This window comes from Centroberyx gerrardi, chromosome 18 (assembly GCF_048128805.1).
Source record: "Centroberyx gerrardi isolate f3 chromosome 18, fCenGer3.hap1.cur.20231027, whole genome shotgun sequence".
In the NCBI taxonomy this organism is placed as follows: domain Eukaryota; kingdom Metazoa; phylum Chordata; class Actinopteri; order Beryciformes; family Berycidae; genus Centroberyx; species Centroberyx gerrardi.
The window spans coordinates 24213260-24229153 of NC_136014.1; the positions used below are offsets into that span (position 1 = coordinate 24213260).

At 41.9% G+C, this 15894-nt stretch overlaps 1 protein-coding gene across 3 annotated transcripts in view; it reads right to left on the reverse strand.

Moving 5' to 3' along the window:
* rad51b (RAD51 paralog B) overlaps positions 1-15894 on the reverse strand; it is a 59000-nt gene that overhangs the window by 20464 nt on the left and 22642 nt on the right. Inside the window, exons 8-9 of one of the 3 annotated variants that reach the window (XM_071896081.2) lie at positions 15026-15144; positions 10322-10400 (exon numbers count right to left, since the gene is read on the reverse strand). In XM_071896081.2, the coding sequence (XP_071752182.2) occupies positions 10322-10400; positions 15026-15144 (198 nt within the window). Of the gene's footprint in view, positions 1-10310; positions 10401-15025; positions 15145-15894 lie in introns of all 3 variants that reach the window. The other 2 variants (XM_071896082.2, XM_071896083.2) reach the window with 2 other exon arrangements.

Consider the following 15894-nt stretch of genomic DNA (forward strand, 5'->3'; position numbering starts at 1 on the left):
GTCCTTCTCCCAGAGTTCCTAAATATTTCCATACACCGTTCCCACACCTCTACTTATTTTCATGAATGGATTTGAAGATTTTAGACCATGTTTGATATGATCTATGCTGATAGTGGCCGGGCAATATGACAATGTGACAACAAAAAAACATAATATGTGAAATTACAGTTGGTCTACAGCTATATAACAGTTTTAGTAATGTGTGTGTTGGGACTGAACACCCCAAAACAACATTTTTGAGTAATTTTTTTACACGTTTCAAGTCCTGGAAATAACCAAATTCATATTCCATTCTTGTCCAGAGTTTCCAGACCCTGTTCTCCATCAGGGCTCATGGTTTTGCAATGACTTGCCCAAGTAGATCAGGCTAGCAAAATCAGTATCTTCTGTGAATTTCGGTTTGAAAACACACTTAAACAAAGACGAGTGTCCTTGAATATGACGCCAAAATGCTTTGAGTACAGGTACACACTGAAACAAAGCAGTTTAATCAAGTGTGGCATGTCTCATGAGGCAGAAGGCTGTTTCAGTGTGTACCTACACTCAAAGTAAAAACAAAAAAATTACATCATATTCAAGGACGCTCTTCATCTGCTGAGTCTACTTTTGTACTTTTGCATTTCACTATTTTTTTGTCATATATTTCATTGTTTCAGCTTTTAGTTTTTTCTCTCAAATGCCGTCTTTTACTTCTTCATACTGCTTTTCTTGTTTTTATGTTGAGCTACTGTTCAATGCATGCAAAGAACTTCATGACCTTTTTTTTGAAGACAGCTTCATAAATAAGGTTTGTTATTATAGTCGCATCCATGAAGAGAACTGGCATCAAGAAGCTTTGCTCTTCTTGTCCTTACAGAAAAAGCAGGTAATCCCATTTACATGTAAGGCATTTAGCGGACACTGTTATCCAGAGCAAGTTAAAATGATTGCAACAGTAGAATTAGCCTAGATTCCTAGATTGCCAACATTACAAGCAACCAAGACTAATGAGTGTACGGGTCAAAGCCACAGTAACCATATAATAGATGTAGCAAATATGCCTTTCCCTAGAATTATCATAATGACAGAGCGGTGTTGGGTAAAGAAATAAGAGTCCGACACACATTATACATTTTATTGAACATAGGGACTTGGGGCATTTCTTAATTGAGCCAGAAGATGAATAGAAGTGTGTGTGTGTGTGTGTGTGTGTGGGCTCAGTGTAGGTATATGGATGTGCTATGTGTATTGTTTTTTTCTTTTTCCCTTGTCTCCAGATGTGCAATGTGTTGTTGTGCTGTGCATTGTTTTTTGCTATTATTGAAAAAAATCAATAAACATATGGAAAAAAAAAAAAAAAAAAAAGAGTCCGACACACAGGTTCACAGCCCTTTGTGCTTCGCTTGACGCCCCTTCCATCGCTCTTAGCCGACACAGGCCCTAAACCAGGTGCATGATGGGCAATATAACAATAAAAGTCAAGTGTTTGGACGATTGTAAAAGGCGGCTCGCCCTTTTGTCTGAGGGTGTGACAGCGGAGTGCTCATGTTCAAAGATAGCGAGCACTAACAGGGAAGTCAATTGTGAGGGGGGCTATAGATACAGGTTGGTGATATATGTGTATAAAAAAATCTAAAAGTGCATGTGCAACAAATCCCTGTACCATGCTGTCCTGAGAAGGTGAACTTTGCTGTGTAGGCAAAGTCTTGACTAGGGATTGAATTGCAAGTAATTGTGCATAAATGCAAGTGTCTGAAATAACTTTTTGATTTACCTGCCATGGACTGGTAAACTAAAAAAAAGTTCTACCAAGAATAATTTTACCCTACTCCTTTTCACACTGTGTTCAACTGTATTCTACTGTGTATAATCAGGTACTGTGGGAAACAATCAATGAAGAGGAAAAAAACAGATTTATAGTTTTAATCTAAAACTTGCTCAGTTTTTTGTCTTCATCTTCATTTTGTCCTTTCCGGTGGCCTCACACCTGCTATGTGTCGCCACATGGGAATAAAGTTAAGTTCCATCTAAATAGGCTTGTTAGCCATCCAGGCAGCAGACAAACAGAAGTTTAGATGCTACCGCTTTGTGTAGAGCAGCGTAACAGGCAGCCTTTAATGCAAAGCCATTGTTTACTTTGATTCGATTTGCTCATGGTCAGAGAGAGTGTACGGTGGCCAGCAGGGACAAAGTTTGAGAAGAGGCAAAGACCAAAGACTGTATATAACTGAGGCATTCAAAAGTTATCATCTCAAAAAGTTATCGGCCAATGTAGCGGCAGACAAATTATACTGGCACTTGGCGCTTGGTGGGTGTAAAAGCTTGTAAATGATACACAGTTTGCTGCTTTAACAACATTACTTTTTAGATGAAGTCATTTTTCTCAGTTGCTTACACAGTTACAGCTCTTTGGCTTTGTAGGGCGCCATGTGTGTCAATATGTACTGTGTTACTGCAGAAGCTGTTGGTGTATCTCTGCACCAATACCACTGAGTCAAATTCCTGAACTGTACTTGGCGAACCTCGTGATTCTGATTCTGAAATTCAAGTAATCTATCTACCCTCCACATTTCACCACCACGCCGTGCCAAGCGTGGCTCAGGTCTCGAGTCTACGTCCTCCTGACGTAAGCGAGTCTTAGTCCTCTGCTTAGTCGACCCGTACAGTCAATCCACAGCGGCGTCTCTGGTTACCTGGCTGCACATGTTCCAGCCGTCCACCAGCCAACGGCAACGCGCACATTAAATAACACATCAGGGCGAATACACCGGGGACTCCTGTCCTTCGCCATGTCAACTGAGCTGACGACAATAGTGCGATATGCTGTTTGCTGTGATAAGATTACAAGACAACAGCGACGGGAAGCAGAGGAGAGAGGTCGGGTCTCGCCGGTCTGAATGGAAACGAGGTGAGCAGGATCAGGGTCTATGTGGGTTTTGATCCCCACCTCAGGGCCTGAAGGAGAACACATGTGTATCTCCATGTCCCACTCCATGGACATGAACAGGTCTTATGCAGGTATGAGTATTTGGATACATGCATACACACAAAAACACGGCCATACACAATACTCCGGAACATACATGTACAATAGAGGATGGGGCGGTCACCTACTAAGCAAGATTCCACATTATCATTTACTTATACCTACAGTATACAACGTTTTGCCTTGAGGCAGTAAAGTGTATTGGTAATTCCTCCCCTCATTGCCCTCAATTCAATCCCCAACACACTGATGAGCTGCCTGCTTTGAAGCGACATCTAGCCTGAGGATGAGGTAAAGGTAACCGGCATCCGTAAAGACGCTGAAAACGGTGAATGCAGCCAATCTGCAATTAAAAAAAGCCAATGTTCACTGTGTTTCTGAATGGGTCTCGTCTGATGCACGTTTAGCTTCGACCGTTCTTTCGTTTCTTACCGTTTTCCGCCATTGTTGTGGTTACTATGACTTCCCTGCTCTTGATAGCCACAACCAGCACATCGTTGGCCACGCCCACAGCAAATGGCACACATCCCAAAACGTCCAACATCATTAAAAAGACAATTTCAGGCAAAAGTTTAGAGATATACACAAAGGGTCACAGACTTACACAGACCAATACATCCTATTTTCCTATTTATTTATTACTTTAATGTCAAAAAAGTTGCACATTGCAGCTTTAACTGTATTTCTAATGAGAGAAAAAAGAAAACTTCTGCTCACTTTATAACAAACTATTGACTTTATTTTACCTCCACTGCCTAAGCAAAATTTGTCTGGGTGTGTGGTCATCTCTCTACAGATTAAAACCATTAAAGCACAGTCACTGAATTGGCCCTGCTATGAGAGACATTAATCCAACGCGAGATGAAAACAAGAAAATAAATTATCTAAACATACTGGGAAACTCTCCTGTCATCTTCTCTGTGAGACACCAGGGTTTCCGTGACTCCCATGATGCATCTGTGCCAGCTCTGCTGCGCTGGTTACCACATGGAACACAGTAGGAACTGAGATAGCGCCCGTAGCCTTATACAGTTAGACAGTTGTGCAGTGACAGCACTTTTTCCTTCCGCGTGTTCTGCCAGCTTGGCCACTCCAGGCAGGCCCATAAATAATCCTGAAGGCAATAACAATAAGTGAATTCCCAGGCATGCAGGATCTTGCTAAGGTGCTTTCTCTCTTTCTTTCTCTCTCTCCCTCTCTCTTTTTCTCTCTTCTACTCTGTTCCCTCTCCTGCTCTCCTGCTCTCCCTCTGGCACCGGGCACAGTCTGGTTTCCTTCTCCTTAAGAGAGGAGGCCCTTTCACATCAGTCACAGGCCTCAGTGGGTTAGCAGATCCCACACAAACTTACCTCCTACTTACCTCAGCTTTCCTCTGCCAAGTTCAAAACTCCCTGAAAGCATTAGCACTACATATCATATCTGGGTCAAAGGATTTTATACAGCATTTTAAAATAATTAGCAAATTTGTTTTGACCTGCCTGACGTACCCGTTGGCTGGCGTTTGTTTTGCATAAATTCAGATATTGACGGGGAAGTTGTCAGCCACAGCAAAGCTAAATCTACTTTCAGATACTTTGTTGTGATTATCTAAACTTTCTGGCACTCACCATCTAAAACTCCACCCATATTTCATCCAATTAGGCCAAGACAAACCATAAAAAGTATGTGGAGGTACGAGCCAGGCTTGGCGAAGGCCGACCTACCTCAGCTCCTCTCTGCCAACTTTAAAACTCGCACAGAGAAAGCTTCCTATGATCTTCAGTACCAGATATACAAGACCAAAGTATAAAGTAGCAATTTGGATTATTTTATAGCACTTTTTGCGTCTTTTTTTGCATCTTCATACATTATACAAAATCAACTGTTCAGCTCTAGTAAAAAACATCTACCCAGATAGTTTTAATAGTCTGCTGTTCACTTTAATAGTGCGCCAGCCAGAGTTCTGCACACATGGCTCAAATGTGTTGACACGGAACTATTGATTACAACATTACCACGGAAATCTTCACTGCAACTCTGACTTACTGATGACAAGTCTCTTCAGTATGAAAACATCACACGGAGCCAGATAAAAATGGGACTAAACATCCAGTGTTGTTCACAGATGCAGGATCAAGACAAGGGGAAACTTTTTTACTGTTGAAGCAGCAGAAAATAACAGGATGCAGAATGGAAATATAATTAAGAACAGAGCAAATTGAGGGTATCTGAACATAACGCATTTGCTCCATTCTCATTTATAGTCCATTTCTTGCTGTACCATATAAGTATAATAAAATCCAACGCATTCAATACTTGCTTCACAACATATCGCATTTGCATCCACAATGCAACGATGACATTAATGAACTTCCATCGCATTCGACAGAGTGAGTGTGAGGCTTTAGAAACACCTGCTCTTTCTAGACTGAATCCAGGTGTAAAGCTACGATCCCTTACTGATTCGACCAATTAAATACACTTAAACCATGGAGGGGAGATGCAGATGAAGGAGGGAGACAGGTGCAGATATTTTTAAGCCTTCAGGCAACTGAGAAGTGGATTGTGCAAAAGGGAGAGAGAGACTTACTCTGCGCTTGTAATGTTAGAAATTAAGGAACTGGGGCTTTTTCTACCATTGAACTCATTGTAAATTGCTCTGGATAAGTCCGGTAAATGCCTAAAAATGTAAATGTTTGATCAGACTAATAAAGAATGAGTTTTGCATGATACATTATGTGTGGATTGCTTTTTTAACCTTCTTTTTAACATCAACATAAATCTTTTTAACACGTATTTTCTTCCCTAACTCTTCTCTGTCATACTCGATCATCCTAAAGTCAAAGCAATGTTTTGTTTCTTCTGTTGTCAGGGAGCTGTACGGGTTATTTGTAATGTTGGCGATGGAGGAAATGAAGCTTTTTGTGCTGCTGTACTGCTAAGTTCCTCTGGCTAAGACGGCCGGCTAAATGCCTAAAATGTGAGATGTAAATGTTCTGCATCTGTGAGCTGCTCTGCGGCTCTCTCCAAAACCCCCGGTCACGAACGCTCTCCTGACAAAGACGAAGAGGGGGAAGTTACGTAATGCCGAGGGACAGCGGGTCCCCTAATGGAAGCGATGTGCGCTGGACGGGGATGGTAATGAGATCATTTAATGAGACACCAGAAAGAGAGCCAAGCCTCCGCTAGCTCAGGGTGTCACATTTAACTTTCAGAAAGCAGTTGTCATGGTTTTTGGAGGGGTTGCACCGCAAAAAAAGAACAAAAAAAATCCATCTTGTCAAGTCATTTGTCTTAAAATCTTACTTTTCCTTAAGCAAGTGAAAGGAACTGCATTTGGGGTGAGATAATTTCACTTGTTTCCAAAGCAAATCAACTTGTTTCAAGGATTTTCTTAAATTGTCATTTTCTTGAGGAGTAGTGATGCAGTATTCTTTTCCACTTGTTTTAAGAAAATTTAGATTTTAAAACTGAATATGAGGCTAATTGACATGTCAGGATGACATTTTCTGTAGTGTAGTTACTCTTTTTCCTAATGCACACTCTCCTCTGCTTGTGTAACCATTACAAAAAATACAAATTAAAAAAAAAATAAAGAGCCTAGAAAATGTGGCAGGTTTTTGGACAGCTGAAATGGAACAGCAATGTTTCTTTTCATAATTCAAATCTGTTAATCAAGTGTGACGGAGGGAAACTGGTTTCGAAACCTGATTTGTCTTGACCGTTGTGGTTTTGAATACTATGATGGGAACATTTGGGGTTTTCGTTCCATCATGCGTTGCAAAACCACTCATTGTTATCAGCATTTGGCAACAATCAAGTAGAAGTTGTAGATGGGAACTGAAAACGCTGCACAAGGGCTTCTCATTCCACTGAAATCCCCATTTCCAAAAAGTGATTCCTCAAATGATGATTGTGTTTATTTGAAGATCTTAAGTGGCTCACGGTGTCAGCCGTCTGCATCCATCAAGGTGATGTGGAGCTGGCATCATGGGAAGCTTGCACTGTGAGTGAACTTGTAACGCTGTTATACAATCTGACTCGGTTTGGTCCAAGATGGTGGAACAGCAGTGGATTATGGGATACTGGTTGATTTTGAACCATTCAGTTATTTATTTAAGACGATATGAAGTTATATGCTGCATGTTTATAGCCTACATATGTTCATCTGCTCATTATGCGCTGTTGTTGTGCTTCTGAATCTTTAATAAATATTTAGACTTTGCACAAGTAAGGTGCTTCCAATCCCTTTATTTTGATTAAGACAATAAGAAGTAAAACCTAAAATAGGATGAAAACAATATATTTTAGCAGAATTTTAAAAATTGCAACCTAGATAATCAACTCACTGTTTGCAAAACATTTCATTTGCAAAGACACACCTCCTTCCTGGTTTCCTAGTTTGCATGCATCGCTTAATGAAGCCAATCAAAGATTTTCCAAACTGGTACAAGCTTTAGGTCGGTTTGTCATCTTCTTATATTAAAACCAAAATATTGTGGACAGAAATTAGTTCTACTACAAAGTACAACCTTATCAATCAATATCACTACAATATAGAGGATCCAGACTCTAAAAGTGTTATCATTTTGTCAACCAAAGACTTATAAGTTATTGCCTATTCTACCTCCTATCCTTAAACCAGGTTTTCCTTGCTGTTCTGGGAATTTAAACCAGAAACCTTCCGGTCCCAATCCCAGTTTAACTTGACGTCACTTTGTAAGCAGCGATACTGAACAACAACTTAACAGCTGTTTTTAAAGCGTGCATTTTTGCCTGTGTCATAAAACAGTTATTTGGGGCCTCAGGGACAGCAGGGAGGTCAGAGGGCTCGCTCTAATGAACAGTGACACAGAGCCGGCGGAGTGTACAAGATAAACAGGTTCAACACTGAGAACCGCAGCAGAACCACTGGAACGACTCGGATGGCCCCCAGAGCATCCATTTGCAGGCTTACACAACCCAAAACGTCACCGTACACACACACACACACACATTATTTGGCTTTGATTCGTGTTACCATGTTCCAATTGGATTTTAGGCTTCGGCTTCAAGTGAAAACAGCAGTGAGTTATTGCGCGCAGCTTTTTCAGGGCACGTCTCCGCTGTGGGGACGTGATTATGCAGCGGTCACACAGTACAGATGGAGGCAGGTGGGAGGCTCCTCTTTCACTCGCTCTCTGTCTCCAGTTGACTGGATGTTCGGGAATATTCAGCGGCCTTGCCTTTTCCGTGAGAGAGCTCCAAGGTGATGTTTCCATATGGAGATTCATGTGGCCTCGAAGCGGCGCGGCGATAATAAAACACTGCCTGAGAGAGACTGAGAGACTGTGTTACCTCATGGGCTGAGTGCATTACGCAGGTCGATGCCATTGTACATTAGGTGAAGAAGAGGTCGACCGACATGCACAATCAACCTTTTTTAACCGGTGCTCATTTGGATGAAGTTGACTGAGCACATGTGCTCTTTTTCAGAAACACCCTGTTTCACATGCACACAGTTCTGCACACTCACACCTGGAAGCAGGGCGGAAAGATACTGACAAAAAATCCAATTGCGATTATTTGACAGAATGTTGCAATTGCGATTTAAACTGCGATTCGTATCATCACAAGTTTTTCTTGTCAACATTTTCTAGAACTTTAAAATTGTTTAAAGAGAAGTCAATTGTTAAAAAAAAAAAGAATAGATGTAATTGTGCAGGATTTAGGAGTAATGAAAGGTTTTCACCAATATTGTACTTGATTCATCGACCAAAGATTACCTGCAGCTCTAAAACACCTTGTTTAAAAATTCAGTTTGGACGCTCCTCTCTCTCTTAAGCAATTAATTACAGCCTCTGCGAGTTGGAAATTACACAAGTTCATATTGCGATTTATTAATTGTTCAGCTCTACCTGGGAGCTGCCCAGTTTCTTTTTCCCCAACCACATTTCCCCAGCTGGTCCGCGGATTCAAAATGGCGACCTGCCAATCACAAGCCTGCTTTTCAAACCTCTAAGCCACTACCACCTCCCCTGGGTATTTGGCAAGTCAGCCACGGTTCTCTATGAGTATGGAGAGTCATTATTAGTCATTTTGAAGCCACATAAAACGCTGATAGTCTGAAGTCTGTCACTGGTCTGACAGAATTAGGCAGGTTGGACGTTGGTTGAAAAAGAGGTCAACCAAAATGTACAATCAAAAAAATATGCTCATTTACTTGGAAGGTCGGCCTAATGAGTGCTTGGAGGGTCATGTGGCCTCAAAATGGCGCAGTGACAATAAAACGTCTGACAGACTGTAACCTCTCATTAGGCCGAGCACATTAGGCAGGTTGACCATGATGTACCTCAGGTGAAGAGGAGGTCAACCAAAAAGTACAATCAAAGAACTAAATGCTCACTTGGTTGGCAGGTCAGCATTATGAAGATTCATGCGGCCTGAAGACAGAGTAGTAATAACAAAACGCTGCCCGGCAGGCTGTTTTCTCCCACTGGACTAAGCGCATTAGGCAAGTTGACCCTGAACTTATTTAATTGGCAGGTCAGCCATGGCACTGAGCATGGGGAATGACCTTTGGTCTATGCTTAAGACTAAAGATGATCTGGCTTTTTCCATCAGGACCACAAGGTTTGCAACGACCTGCCTGAAGAGCTTAGCCTAGTAGAATCAGTATTGAATTTTAAATCACTTCTTAAAATCTATTTTTATAGATTTACTTTCATGTGACGTATTTTATACCATATTGTTTTTACCCTCTAGTCTCTTCTTTTCATCTTTTGGTGCCTTGTTGTTTGTATGTGTTTGTTTTTAATTGACCGTTAAATCACTTTGTATAGCAAAAACTGCTATGCAAATACAGTTTACCACCCATGCGGCCTCGAAATGACACACTAACAATGAAATGCTGATACTTTAACTTTAGTTTTATTAGGTTGGCCCAATCTGTCGCTGCTTTTAGACCCGTCTTAAAACCTATTTTTAAACCTATTTTTTTTATTACATTGGTTTGTATGCCTCTATGTGTGCCTTCTATTGATTGTGTGCGTGTGTTTGCTCTTTTTTTTTATCTGATCGTCTGTGTTATAGTTGTGTATGTGTATGTGTTTATGTGTGTACATTTCTGTATCTCTGTAAAGTACCTTGGTACATTCTACTATTTATACAATATGTTGTTTTGTAAAGCACTTTGGTACAAACTTGCTTTGTTTTTAAAGCGCTATATAAATAAATTTAAACTCTTGGCAGGCTGATGCTGTTATCCAGCTGCTTAACTAAATGCCCAACACATTCAGTTGCACAGGTCAGCCATGGTAGCGACTGAGTATATGCTGTCTCCTTGGTTACAAGCTTCAGAAACAGACAGATGTTGAAAGGTTCAGACTTTCCACTCACCATTTAGGCAGATGCCCTGCTTCTGAATGGTATAGTTCAGCACTGCAAATGGAGCCACGGGTGACTTGGCTATCAATATCTGAAAAACAGTGAGAGAGGGACAAGACAATGAAAGAAATGTAGAGAGAGAAGGTAAGAGAGACTGTAGAGACATGTAGAGACAGAAAGGCAAAGAGAAAATTAGTAAAAGCAAAGGAGAGGGAAAGAGTCAGAGAGAAGGGAAGACTGAGAGATGGAGTGCGAGACAGGAGGTATGAAAGTTGTTTATCGGTCACATCTTCTATACAAGGATGAACTCAGTTACTCTTCTCAGTTCATTGAGTGAAAGGTTCTGCACCACTGCGACATTGAAAGAGTCATCTTTACACCCCACTTCATCTGAAGAGACTCTCTGCAGCTCTCAGACTGAGCGCGCTCAAGTATCACAGCTATTGTCACACAGTGTCAAACTTGGCTACTGTCAAGTGAAAACACGAGGGTGGCGCACTCTCAAAGGTAAAAGGGCTTGGAGGAACCTTTTCACGGTTCTTCAGATTGCAATTCTAAGGGAACCCAAGATGGTTCCCTGAGGAATCCCTTCATAGAGGGTTCATGAACTGTGGTGGTACTTACATTAACCTCTAACATATGGGGCTTCTTCAAGGGAACCTTTGGGGATATTTTGTCTAGTGAGAAACTCTAAGGCACCTTTTGGCTCCCTTTGGATCTTAGAAGAACTGTAGATGAACCTGTAGTTTTAGGAGTACAGAAGCAGTAACCAACGAAGGGCCAAGCAGCATCGTGGATGCTTTTGAATGTAAACAAATTCATGGCACAAGTGGAGTGCTCTGATACAGGAGATCAACATTGGGAATTAATGTTAACAGTTGAGAAATACACTATTGTAAACCTGTTGAACCACCTCAATAGTGAAACAAACTACTTGTCAGTAAACTTGCTAGCTAATATTTCATGCTTCAGATCTTCTGTTTGCGAGTGCAAAGAATTTTGGGATACATATTCAATGACTTCCTAGTAAAGATCCACCCATGAACCCCTAGTCTTTAGAGTGTATGGCCCATGGCCAGAGCCACACAACGGGTGTAAGGTTACCATAGCTGCCCCTGGGAAGCCATGTATTTGCGTCAAACCACTTGAATAGGCCAACGTTCCCGTATCATTCTCTTTACATCACCTGCCCCAGATTTTATTTCCCGTAATTGTCATCTATGCATTTTGTTTTTGTTAAACTGTTTTCTTCCTTGCCCAGTTTTGCTGTCATTAAGTTTCTGCTATCCGATGCGCTTGTGGTTTTGTCAACTTGATTTTGTTGTTTGTTCTTTTTTGAGCCAAGATGTTTTATAATGCGTTTCTGGGATGCTGCACTCCAACCCCCCTGGACTGTCAAAACCAGCCAAAGAGTTTTGCTGGCAGCTGGCACCGACAAAACTCTATGACCAGGAAATAATTGAGGCAAAAACAGGATGTCTGGAATCCCTGCATAAATTGTTATAAACTGTGCAGAAATAATAAGGGCATCAGTCAGGTGATTCAGTGTTTTGGAAACCTGGCCATTCATGACATTAGGCTGAAACAATATCAGAGTCAAAGCAATGAAGTGAGATTTACTTGGATCACTCTTTTTCCTCCTTTAGATTGACAGAGTGCCTGGTTGTCCCTTTTACTCTTGTGGATCTCAATGAGGTTTGGCTACACGCCTTGCTCACATCTGTACACACTGTCAGTGACGGAGACCTGCAATCATCCTTTCAAATTAAGGATAATTGGCAGACAGTAATGGAATACTGGAGCGGTAATTTTGACTACTATTTTCATAATGAAAAGTTTCATGTTGTTGATAGTGATGATGTTGGTGATAATTATTATCATATGGTTTGCTATTTCAACTTTTCAAGAGGGGCCATCGTTCCAACATGTATCCATTTCATTTTATGGGAGTTTTCTTTCTAACTACACCATAAATAGCCAACATGGTTTCCTCCATGTAGTCACATATTCATGTTGGATTAGAGCAAGTGGTTTGCTGTGATGCTCTGGGACTAGAGATTAGGTTACAGATGATGGCATGCAAAAATAATGTTTGAAGTTATGAACAAGGTGATAGGCCCAGTATCTACTCTTTAGCTGCAATGAACCCATTCCCAGGCAGATAATGCATGCCCAAGCAGTCCACAGGGCTGCAGTGGAAATGGGGAGGGGGACCTCAGATTAAGAAAAACAACCCCAGCACAGTTAATAGGTTTGCTTTCAGGAGGTGCAGCTCCAATTTGAACATTTATCCCCACTTAGGGCTAACCAGTTACAGATGTCGGCTGTTTCTTGATTAAAGTTAAAAATAAACCCTGAGTGCTATTTCACAGCGGATTAGATTACCTGTGGTCGGTAATAAGTTATTTTGTCTAACCCCCCTGAATTAGGCCAGTGTGAATAATGCAGTCTCAGTTGATTTTCACAGGCATGCGGAGCCATGGGACCGCATGGACCATTCCTCCGAGTTTCAGACCGCTGCAGCCACAATAACATGTCATTACAGTGACAGAGACATGTCTCCATGTGTAAAGCCAATCATGTTTCCTCCTAATGACTTAAAGCTAGAGAAACATTGCAGGGTAATGAGTCTGGGGCATCGTTTTGGGATTTGCTTTTTTTTTTATAATTATCTTGATTTGCAATAAGTACGATTTTACTGTCCCAGTAAAATCTGTTGTTGGATTTCTGCTCCAATTACAGCTCACTCGTCTCTATTGTGAAAATGTGACTATTTCCGTCAATCACAGGCTATCGTAATCTGTCAGACTTGTCAATGTTTTCTTGGTTGCCAATAGAGGTCGATAAAAGTCATAGATTACTGAATTCCCATTTAAAATGTCTTTGAAGTTAGTATACGTTTAGTTTCTATTTATCTTTCTTGTCTGTTTTTATTTTGTTTCAGTTGAAGCCTTAATATATTGTTGGTCAGGGCCAGGAAGTAGCTGTCTGACGGAGGTATTTTATGGTTCCACTGTTAAAAACAAGATGCACAAGCACCTACAGTTGTTGAATTTCTTTTGATTTTGAGGACCATTTTGATCCCAAACTTTTCAACGTATAGTTTTACTAAACCATAATAACTTTTACCTAGGTAGATGGTTTGAGCCAACCGCACAAGACAGAAGAAGACGGGACAGCACAGAACAGGACAGGACAGGATGGGATAGGGCGGGACAGGACAGGACCGGACAGGACAGGACGGGAGAAGACAGGACAGGACAGGATGGGACAGGACAGGATGTGATAGGGCGGGACAGGACAAGACCGGACAGGACAGGACAGGACAGGACAGGACAGGGTGCACACAGCAGTCTCAGTGAACCAGGCCAGCGAGCAGCCGGCGCTGAAGCCTGAACGGACCAGCAGTTGTGGACCGCTGCTTTCCTTTCACGCTGTTTTTCCTTTGGGGAGGATTTGGATCATAAAAACGAGAGCAGAGCTTTTGGGCCTCGGAGGGCTTTGCGGAGTTGCTGTGGAATGCACCGCAGCTCTGAGCCGTGCAGGATGAGACGACAGGGAGGATGGTGGGAGGTAGAGGAGGGGGATACACAGGGTCTGGCTACAATATTTCACCAATAGATAATATAAGCAAGATCATATTTCTGTGGTTTACTGCATGCCTGTGGAAGTCCTAGTGGGCCAATTCTGTACAGATTCACAGAGGCTGTATGAAGAAACAGCTCTTTTCCCATCGTTAGACTGTATGACTGTAATGATATACTACATTTCTGTCCCTAACTTAAGAAACCTAACTCAGCTAACAGTTATACTGAATACTCCAGCGGTCCATTTAATCAACAAAGTTCTCCCTTATTATTGACCCCATCCAAATACATGCAGTCATGCAAACTAAGCTTTAGATCTGGTGTATATCAAAGAAGACCAATGCACACGTGTAAAAACAGCTCTGATGCCAGAGACGTGCTTCTGTTTTTCTGTAAGTCATCCAAAAATGTAAAACAAATATTAAAAACCAACTTACCAACTTGTTAAAAAACTTGAAATACAATCAATCAAATAGCTGTAGGGATGGGATGATCTCACAATACGATTTGATACGCAATATGGGCTTCACGATTCGATACAAACACGATACAATGTAATGAATAAAGGTTCGATGACAACAAAGTATGACTTATGACTTAGAATTATGTTTATTTCTCAGACACAAGTATTTCCAGCAATGACATTGGCTTGCGAAATTGGCTTGTGAAATTGTGATGGTCAAGTCGTCTCATTTGTGATTACAACAGCAGAATAAAATGGAGCTAATATCGTGATTCATTTTTCTGCCCCATGATACGCATTGTCACATTTTTGTATTGCGATATATTGAATTTCGATATATATTCTCCCATCCCTAAATAGCTGACTAATCTAGTAAGAATGGGCACCCATATGATGAATTAATAATACCTAATGTGGTACGATGGGTCATTTGGACAGCCATGGGTGACACCCTATGCTCCCTAGGGGGCCAAGAGGATTAAGTCAAGTCAATATGATAAAACAGCATAATGATTAGAGAGACCGGCCCGCAGCATAAAGGTCACAGGTTCAATCCCCACAAAGCAGCCAAATCTCTACCTGCTCACACATGGTAGGTCACTTTGGGTAAGAGCATCATCTACATGGCTGAAATGTAAATGTACTTTGTACAAGTGCATCCCTCACCTGTCTCTGGTGTTCATCCACATACTGGACAATAAGACGCGTGTTGACACTGTGACTCCACGTGTTCCCCAGCGCCGCCGTCACAAACCCAGAATCCACCTCTCCAGACGGGACGGATCCTGCAACACACATCAGAGGAACATAACACTTTAAGATAATGATCACTAATAAATGGTGAATTAACTATTAACTATCAACCTGTATGATCCTAACCGGTCTGACTTCAAACGCGGACACTCTACCGAGACTGCGCTCTTGTCTGTAGTGGAAACTCTGCGATCAGCTAGAGCTGCCGGTCAGTCCTCTGTTCTAATGTTGCTCGACCTATCGGCTGCCTTTGACACGGTTAACCACCAAATCCTCCTCTCCACACTCGCTGAGCTTGGCTTCTCAGGATCTGCCCTCCGCTGGTTTGAGTCCGACCTCTCAGGGAGATCTTTTGTGTGTCTTGGAGAGGGGAAGTGTCTAAATCCCACTGCTTGTCCACAGGGGTACCTCAAGGGTCAGTGCTTGGACCCCTTCTCTTTTCAATATACACCATCTCACTTGGTGCAGTCATCCGCTCACATGGCTTCTCATACCATTCATATGCTGACGACACCCAGCTCTTCTTATCGTTCCCGCCAGAAGACCCCACAGTCTCGGCACGGATATCGGCATGCCTCGCCGACATCCCGGCATGGATGAAGGAACGCCACCTTCAGCTTAACCTATCAAAGACTGAGCTCCTTGTCATCCCAGCCAGTCCCTCTGTACAACAGATCAGTATCCAGCTCGAATCAGCTCAGCTCATTCCCGCAAAGTCTGCCAGAACCTTGGGTGTCATGATTGATGACCAACTAACCTTTAAGGAGCATGTGGCTTCTGTT